We start from the raw sequence: 9634 nt of genomic DNA, 5'->3' as shown, positions 1-9634 counted from the left end.
CAGGTATGGAAATGTATCAAAAGAGTTTCTGCAAGAACTTGAGAGGAAAATTACCCATCACTGTAGCAGGTTGTTGATTTCAGGTCGCTTATTTTCTACACTTACTTATGTATTAAGGGCAAGAAAACAGTCCTTTCTTCAGTAGTCTGTTCTCCTCTACTAAGTGTAAACAAGATTCATCAAAATCACATGACCTAAAGACTTTTTGATATAAGCTTCCACATTATTTTTACTCTGTACTGATAAAGCTGCATTCATATGCTGTAATTTATACTATTATCTAATTCCCCTTCCTAATGTTTTCACACTGTCATCAAGTTCAGGCTACTCTGGTTTTGCCCTCTCCAACAACCTTACAAAAAATTACGTAGCTGGATCAGCTCCCAGGGCCAGCTCACCACATAAGCACGAGCACTGAGCCAACAGGAGGGAGCAGGACTAGCTGACAACCCAAGTTTATATCAATCTGAACTGCTTTGGAACCACGCTTTTACAAGTGTCAACTGAAACACATACATACTAAACATCAAGTGAAGCAGTAAAATTGCAGTCTATTTTCCTTCCCTCCCCTGAAAGCTGTTGCTCAATGGCAGTGACGGCTAAGCAGCAGAAGAAACAATCCCAGTTTACAATTTCAAGTATTAAGCAAAATGGGTGCCAAACTGGAATTTTATTATTACATCAGGCTTTAAAGAAATGTAAAAGCAGTGTCATACTACTTCTGACCTTGTCAGCAGTAGCTGAACTTCAGCTTTCAGGAGAAGCAGAGAATGGACAGGAACTGATTCTATCAGTCAAGTAGAATCTGCTTGCGTCCATAAACATATATCAATTGAGGGTGCTGGTTTACATACAGAATCTTGCACAAAGATGTCTCCTCATATCCAGATGCATCCCAAAGTACCATATGCGTTCCAGTCTTTCGGGACTCAAGTCCCTAGATCTGCCCTGCCAGGCCGCAATGCTTATTGGCAAAAGAAAAGATATGTGACTAGACGTCTGTAAATCAAAATAAGAAAACATCCGCCACCTTTAGTGATTTTGAAAAGAACATGTATCAAGTCGAAAGAACACTGCATTCTCCTTTAGAAAAACACTGGAGTGAGTGAATAACTGAAACTAAATAACTGAAAACCACCTTTGGACCAAATAACAATCCAAGTTGAAACTTTCTTTAAGCACTACTAAGACAAGACCCAGAAGTACATAAGGCTCCATTTGGGAAAATCCCCCTACCTGATACTAAACATATATTCCTCCTCAAACATGAAGGACACTAAGATCAATAACACAAACCTTTTCCTCTTAGTATTTATTGCTATCAAGATAAAGCCTACAGAAATGAGATGATGTGTAAGAGAAGTGACTAAGTGCAGATTTAAAAGAGCCAGCTGGGGAAATGGGGCTGCAGCTGCCCCCTAGCACTGCCTGATGTAGTGTGGGTGCTTTCATGTCGTGAGATGTGCATGCATTGCTCCACCTTCCCACCAAGCTCTGCTCCAACCCGTTCTGTAGAATCTCTGCTATGACCTTGGCCAACCTGCATTTTCTGTGAAACTGCAACTACTCTGCACTCTTGTAAATTCTTAGGAAATAGGCAAATGCTTTATTGTAAATCCTCCTAACTTTATGAAGGCCAAGAAGACTTAAACTTGGTCTCAAAAAGAACTTTTGTTTAGATTCTTTTGTACAGAAGGGTCATAAGCAGCATTTAAAATAGGCTATATTAAATACCTTAAAAATATAATATTTTGCATAGAATAAAGAAAAGTGCAGCTACAGCATAACAATCCATAGCACAAGAAATAGCTAATTTACAAGTGGTATACAATGAACTGTTGTCTCTCAGCATTGAGACTGCAGCAACTAAAGACACATTTATTGGGAAAATCACATTGAGAAAAAGGGATTAGGTTGTTTCATTATGTCTGTAAAGCAAGTGCAAACATTTTAAATTCCTTTTAAAAGAAAGTAAAGCTGATAGATAATTTCCACAAGTTAATTTTCACTTGATGTTACTTGGAAAGATGAAATAGCCTTTGTTCTTTTAGAATCCAAATTAAAAATAATTCCCCATTTGGCATGTTTTGTGCACCAAAAAAAAAAAAAAAGTGTGCAAGCTTATTCTGTTTTATAAAAGTTGGATGTTTATAGGATTATAACTCTTCATTCCCTTCTAACTTTTGTACTGCAATCTCTCTGTTAATCAAGCACTGAATAGTATTAACTAAGCCTGGGAGACTGATTTCCACTGCTCAGAAGAACAGAGAAAATGTCTAAGAATCGGGAATTTTAGGAAATAAAAGCCAAAAAACTATTGTCCACTTTTGATAGGAAGCAAGCAACTTTTAAATATCTTTCTACTTCTCATATTTGCATGCCTAAATATGAGAAAGAAAAGCATATACCTAATCAGTTGTTAAAACATCTTCAATATTTTTTTTAAATCAACTTATTTTATTGGATATAACTTGGTACTACAATTTGGTAAATGAGATATTTAAAATAAATAAAAATAAATATTGTATATATATTTCAAGATTGCTTGTTTCTGTAATGAATTAGTGTCTGTATTGTTAGATCTCATTTTGCTTGGCTTTTTTCAAGCTTTGTCGCCACTTACGAATGGCAGTTCCAGAACTACTAGCTACTACACAAAGGGCACCCCCCACAGTCCACCAAGTTGGTAGGTGATTGAGAAAAAGAATTTGTAAAATAAAAGCAAACACCACATCCATTGTTTTCATTATGGCTACAGGTCCAGCTTTCTCTATCTGTAACGCTTTTGTGAGAAATATCTGACCTCCTAACCCTAACAAGCCTATTAATATTAGAAAAACCCTATCTTTACCACAATAAGGTAAACGCCATTCATTCATAACAAACAGTGCTATAACACATCCAATTAAACCAATGACTGCATAATACCAAATTGACAAAAAATAATGCACAGATTTTCCCACCTTCCTTAGTATAACAATAGTGGAAGCTGCAGATATGGTGCTTGTAATTGCTGCTATAGTTCCTTTAAGGTGATCTGTGTAACTTCCTTCAATCCCCGTAACGCTTGACCCAAACAGAAATGGTGGTCTGGCAATAAGAACTACTCCAGTGATTGCGAAGAGGGTAAACAGAAGATCCCAAATACTGTATTTCTCTTTGAGAAAGATCCACGCGAGCAATGATGTAAAAACAGGACTGCTGAAAGTTATAACAGTGGCATCAGCTAGTGGCATGACTTGGAAAGCATAGTAGAGAAGAATCATTGCACTAGAGCCAAGGAATCCTCGGAAGAAAAGAAAAATTCTTTTACCTTTTGGTCCCAAAAACCCTGTTCTGAGAAACAGAAATATCACATTAATGTCAATGGCTTGCTTATTTCGTGACCAATATCCAATCACATTTAATTGTACACACCTTTATAGATGAGGGACTTATCTCAAATGTCACAATATTTTTAACTGATCACAGACCAATTTATTCCTATCCCCACCCCCAATCACGTTCAGAGTCCAGAACCTGTTCTAGCTATTAGTATTTTGCTTGCAAAATAACCCAAGAGTATCTACAAAGTACTTTTTTTTTTTTTTTTTCATTAAGAACACCACTTCATGGAAGACTAAGAAATTTGATATAACCCCTGTAGAAACCTCTACAATTCAGGCAGTCAAAGATTTTCAGTTCTCTGAACTGTATTAAGAAACCATCAGGTAATCAAAACAATGCAGTTACACAATTGAAGTCTGAATTAAAATAATATTATAATTTAAGTGAGTGATAATTCTAGATCTATTTTTAAGAAATAACTTTAAGTTTAAACATTTGCTACACTTACTTGTAGTATATTAAACCAGGAAGAACGAATGCCATTTGGAAAACACATCGAAATGCACTCACTTCCACTGAATGTACGTCTTCTATTTTTTTCAGAAATAAAGAGGCCACTGAGAAAAGGAAGGCAGACAGCACGGTATAAAACAGACCAAGTCCTGGACATGAAGCTTTCTTCTTTGTTCCTGCAACAAATAAACTCCAGTTAATAATGATCTATTAGATCTCCCAGGTCAGGCAGCTCTACATACTGCAGCGCTCCATACTTTGTAGCTGCTACTGTGGTAGAAGACAGGGGAAGCAAAAGAAACAAATGCAAATACCATGTGTATTTACCAGACCTACCTTGAAAATACCTTTCACTGAGCACCACGGCTCTCCTTTTTTTCTTAAAACAGGAGATAAGAGATTAACTCTTTGGATACAAAACCGTTCCTATACTTCTCGCAGTTCCACATAAGTTATTAGGCTTTACTTCATGGAGGCATCAGACTGTAAGACTAGTTGTGTGATTCTGGTCACTGCCCAAGGACCAATAAATACAACTGACTGCAAAAGGGTCCGTGGTCAGGTTCTGAAACACTGAAACTTACTATTTGGGAATCGTCCGATTATTAAGTTAATTAAGGTTCCTAAGCAACTGTTTAATTTCCTTTCTCAAACACACACAGGTTGAAATTGTGTACAGAACCTCATGTCTGTTACACCTCATGTTTATTTTGCAGCTAAATCACCCTAAATTCGACCTAGACCTACAGAAGTTTTATATCACATTTTTATCTTGCTGTAAGAATCCAAATATTTTCTTCAAATAAACATTTTTAAGCAGAAGAAATTTAAGTGACTAATTTTAAAACATCACAGGCCTGCTTAAAGTACTGATATCACAGTTCCACGAAGACCTTAGTTTATGCTTATCTATCAGACTTTCTCTTCCTGAAGTAGTTTCCCAAGTCTAATGGCTTATAATCAAGCTTCCCCATTGCCTCAGGCTCTCTTCAGTGACATACTCTTCCTCGTTCCACTCATTTTCTTTTTTTCATAGTTGAGAGTAGAGAAAAAAAAAAGGCAAACAGAGGGTGAACTGCTGCTGACCTCAATGCTGTCTCCAAAGAAACCACCCTTTTTTGTTATTGCTGTGCTGCCTAAGAGGAACAGTCTTTCCACTGAACCTAGAGGTGAACAACATGCAAAAGAGAACCCATGAAAAATGTGAGTGGGATGTTACCTCACTATCTCTTTTCTTTCTGTCTGCATAAAACAATGGGAGTTACCTTTTCTTCTACAACACCCTCTAAAGATAAGAGCGAGAACTCCATGTCCCTGAGGCAGTGTTTTGATAAAAGGGTGCCTCATCTCAAATTAGCATGGGGGCCCTGAGCCTTATGGATCCTCCGAAACATAATCAGCAGGGCGCTGCTGTGAGTTGCTTAGCAACTAAATACGGTTTTGAGGGTTTTTTTTTGTTGTTGTTTTATTTTGTGTGTGTGTGTTTTTTTTTTTAATTAACAAAACTTGCCACAAACCATTTTGACCCTCCTTGAGCTCAGCACTCAAGGCTGAGAAACTGCATCTTGCTAACCAAGAGCTGAGACTGTGGGCTGAGACAGTGTCTATAGCATTGGTTCTGGCTTTAACACTTCCAGAGACCCAGGCTTTACAACTGCAGCCAGAAGGCCTGCTTTTCAAGGAACCCAGCCCCACTACAGCTGAAAATGAAGGGCAGTTTCTAGTAGAAATATTTCTATTTAGCAACAGTCACTTACATAAAAGTGACTATAAAAACTACCACCAACCAACACTGGACCAGGACATCTACCAACTATGAAACAGAGTGGATTTAAAAAATGTTCATGAATTTCATAATGTCCTAATCCACATAGTCACGCAACAGAACTACAAAATCAACAACGTCTCTAATATTAAAGCAAGAGGAATCAGACTGGCCTATAACTGGAATGGGAAATCCAAACCCAGGCTGGCTCATGGATGAACACAGCACAAACAGAACTATTAACTTATTTCAGGCATGACAGCTTTCTTGATTACTACAGAACAAAGCCAATCTAAATAACGAAAAACTAAATGGAAAACGAATCAAATTAAAGCAAAGTAAGCTGAAAGGTCCTTACACCCAGAACTAAGCTTTGGATTTGAAGGAACAAAGACAAACCAGAAGAAACTCATTTTTGTAAGCTAATCAATATACCAAGCCTGACAGAGTCAGTGTCTTGTAATACTAGAATTTAAACCATCAACATCCCATATTGCCAAAGCATGTACTCAGTGCAGTGAGAAAGTATTTTATTTCCTTTTAAAAATAAAATGGTACAAGTTCTTCCACCAAAAACAAGAACTGCAATTCTGAAGAGTACTTGTTTCAAAATATGTTCTAAGGACAAGTTAGGTTAAGATAACATTCCCACCTCAAAAAATATTAAGCCTCCAAACACTAGCCCAATGCCATCAAATTACTCAAGTACTCATACTTTTTAGAAAAAGTGTAGCAGTCTGAAAAATAAAAAAGTTTCAAGTAGTATCCAAGTCCTCTTTTCTGAGCATCTACAGATTTTCCAATTTTATTCCCTGGCCATCTCCCCATGTAAGGCTTTCAAACAATCTTCCACTCCTGTTTTAAGTCCGAGTCAAATGCCTCCCACTACACACTTTTTTCTCTAAATTCTTTTTGCTTGTGTGTTAATGCCATTCTTTCTTGCAAACAATTTTTATACTTGCAAAATGCATAGAGTGAAGAAAATGATACTTCTCACGTACATGCATCTTGACAATGGCAGCAGAGGCAGAAGAGTACCAGCTATGGGGAAGGTAGTCAGTGAGAAGATGATTCTCCCAGACCTTCAGGAAAGCCAGAAGAGGATGATCTGTTCTTCACACCATAACAAGCAGACAAACAGTTATCTCACAGGCTACAGGAAAGTGTCAGGAGTGCAACAGCCTGCATATGAGTTAATCATGGTCATGCAGAAAAGATCTAGGCATGATTCATAAAGATCAGCCATTGACTCAACATTTTGCTGGACACACTAACAAGTTTCTTGGGATTTCAAATATTGGGTTTTTTCCCCCAAGCTTGGCCTCAGAAGTGACACTAATGTGAATTTCACTAGTGAGGTATGCTATCTCTTTTGGCCTGTCCGCAGATCACTAGCTAACAAAGATTGCCACTTTATCCATTTTCTGCTGGCAAGTCAATTATAGTCCGTAATTAGTAAGAAACACATTTTCAGTGAAGTTATTCAAAAATTACACATGCTGAAGTACTTCAGATAACAACTTCAAGAACTTTTTTAAGGTGGCATTTACATTTTAAAAGTAAGCCACGTTAAGCCTACAAAAAACACATTGCCTATTTTGCAGTACGTTTGTGGCTTTAGCAATTCCAAATGACCCAGAAGCGGAGCACGGATTAAGAGGAAATAAAGAGTAGGCTCACACGTAAGCAAGTTAAGAACTCCCAAGGAAGTCAGAGCCCCACGTATACGGACTTGCCGAGCAGTGCTCAGGGCCCTTCTCAACGTATCCACAGTGGCAGAAGCTCACACTGCCAGAGGGCACCTCGATTTATCCAAACCTGTCAAGTCTCACTTTTAAAACTCTGACAACCGGGAGTACCGTTTTCCCGAGGGATAACCCCTACCGAAGCTCTCGCAGCCCTGAGCGTAGAAGCGCCCCAGCAGCAGCCCGCCCGCCCCCGGGCACGGCAGTGAGCGGCCGCAGCGGCCCCGGGCGCTCTGCCAGGCCCCGAGGCGGGGAACACCGCGGGCCCGGCCCGAGCCGAGCCTGGCGCACAAGCCCAAGGGCTAACGCCACGGAAGAGGTCGTGCCTGCCTCTTTACTAGCCTCTCCCTTCACCAGGGACCGGCTCCTCCGGTAAAGTGGAGAGGATAGAAGAGGGCGATGCCGAGCTCGCTGGCAGGGGACCCGCTGTCCCCCGCCGGGCAGCAGGTATGAGCCCCGTCAAGCCGGGGTCGGCCGGGAGGCGGCGGGGGCTGCGGCCCGCGGGCAGCCGGCGGCGGGGCCGGCACAGGTGTCGGGCGCCCTTTGCGGCCGCCCGAGCTCGCTCCGCTCCGCGCCCCGCCGCCGCCTGCCGTGAGCCCCGGTGCCCTCGGGGCCGCTTCCTCTTCCTCCGCCCCGCCGGCAATGTCACCCCCAGAGCGGGTAGCCCAGCCAGGAGGGCGGTGCTCCCCCTGCCCCGCTTGCCAGACTCCCCCCTCCTCACCGGGTGCCTTGCAGCAGCGCGGCCAGGACAAGCCCGAGCAGCAGCCACAAACGCGGCGCTCTTCGGCGCCCGCCGCCGCCTCCATGCCGGGTGCCGGGCACAGGCGAGGCTGACCCGTACCCGTACCCGCACCGTCCTCCCGGCTCAACGGCACCTCCGGCTCCTTCCCGCCCGCTGCCGGAACAGCGGCGGCCTCGCCACCCTGACACAGCACCATGCGGACGCCGGGCTGCCCGCGATGCTACCGGCTCCTCACAAGCCGGCAGGCACCTGGCCTCCTGCGCATGCGGTGCCGCCGCCCAGCGCCGCCCGACTCCTTCCCGCCCTCCCCCGCCCGGAGCGCCCTACACCCGCGAGGCGGGGGGGGAGGCGACACCAGGTGGCGGCTTCTCTCCCCCACACACCCCGAGTCAGGGCTCCGCCTGCAAACAGCCGGCCTGCCCGGCCCCCTCCGCGGCAGATACCTGCCTGAAAGCCCACAGGCAGCCAAACACCCCTGCCGGGACAGGCGGCAGCGCCCTGCCAGTTCCTCCCCGGCGTCTCTCCTCTCAGCCCTGTGAGGGACGCGGGGCGGGTGGCGGAGAGCCCTGCCCGGGCGAGGGGCCTGGGCCGCCGGGAGGAAGGGAGGCTATGGTGCCTCGGGAGGGGGAGCTCTCATCTCGCCGGAGAGAGGAGCGGGGCTGGACCCCGCCGGGCGGGCGTTAGGCGCTAGGGGGAGGGGGGGGCGGGAGGGGGTGGTCGGCGGCGGGGCGGCGTGGCGCGGCACAGGCCGCGGCTGCCGCTGGCCAACTTTCTGGGGCGGTGCGCTCGCAGGGAAATAAAACTGTGGAAAACGATGACACAAAGTTATTTTAGGGGCGTTGCTGCGTCATCTGAGCGCCTGAAATAAAAGTATATAGCTGTTCCTGCACACGGGACTGGTACCTGGCGGTATCGGCTCATCAGCCTGCCTATAGGCAGCGTCTGCACCGAGATAACGGAGCTTTTATTACAGCTTCTCCATGTTCTGCGTGTCACTGTTCGAAAACCTACTGGTCCAATCTCCGCACTGATTTAAATCGCTCGGCTTTCCTTCAGCGGGCTCGTTAACGTTTAATTGCCATGGCTGTGAGGGGTGGCGGTGGCAGCAGCATCTCTGTGGAAGGGCATCTGCCCACACCCTCTGCATTTGTAGAGGTCAAAATGAAGCTGGGGACCCGGCAGGCGATGGATTAATTCCGTGTGTAGATGGAAAGCCTTGCGGAATTGTTAGTAGGGTACAAAAATCATTTAGCCACCTTCTCGTGGGCTGTTTCCCTTAAAACAATGAGGCCACCTATGCCTTTGGGCAGGGAAATCGGAAAGGGGAGCTGGTGCAAAGAAATACAGAGTGGCCTTTTTGCCTTACCCATCGAAGAGTGCAGAGAAAAAGAACCAGAATACATTTCAAATGCTAAAATTCTTCTCTTTTGAGCAAGTTGAGCTGTTATCAATAATTAAAATAGGGAGGAATTTCTATCCACTCATCTTTTAGCTGCATAAATTAATCAGTGTTTATTTTCTTTATTCTTAACAAGGGGGAAT

The 9634-nt window shown here is 43.9% G+C and overlaps 1 protein-coding gene across 1 annotated transcript; it reads right to left on the bottom strand.

Annotated features, from left to right (window-relative positions):
• Positions 1-2414: 2414 nt before the first annotated feature.
• On the bottom strand, positions 2415-8288 carry SLC35G1 (solute carrier family 35 member G1; the record flags this gene model as incomplete). The annotated part of the gene is made up of 3 exons (XM_082486619.1): positions 2415-3336; positions 3836-4016; positions 8072-8288. The coding sequence occupies 3 exons, from the start codon at positions 8286-8288 to the stop codon at positions 2577-2579; spliced, it is 1158 nt and encodes a 385-aa protein (XP_082342745.1). The 3' UTR covers positions 2415-2576.
• Positions 8289-9634: the final 1346 nt, after the last annotated feature.

Source organism: Vanellus vanellus, assembly GCF_965231255.1.
Source record: "Vanellus vanellus genome assembly, chromosome: 7".
Lineage (NCBI taxonomy): Eukaryota > Metazoa > Chordata > Aves > Charadriiformes > Charadriidae > Vanellus > Vanellus vanellus.
The sequence above is the reverse complement of the archived record's forward strand: the minus strand, read 5'-3'. Positions and strand labels throughout refer to the sequence as shown.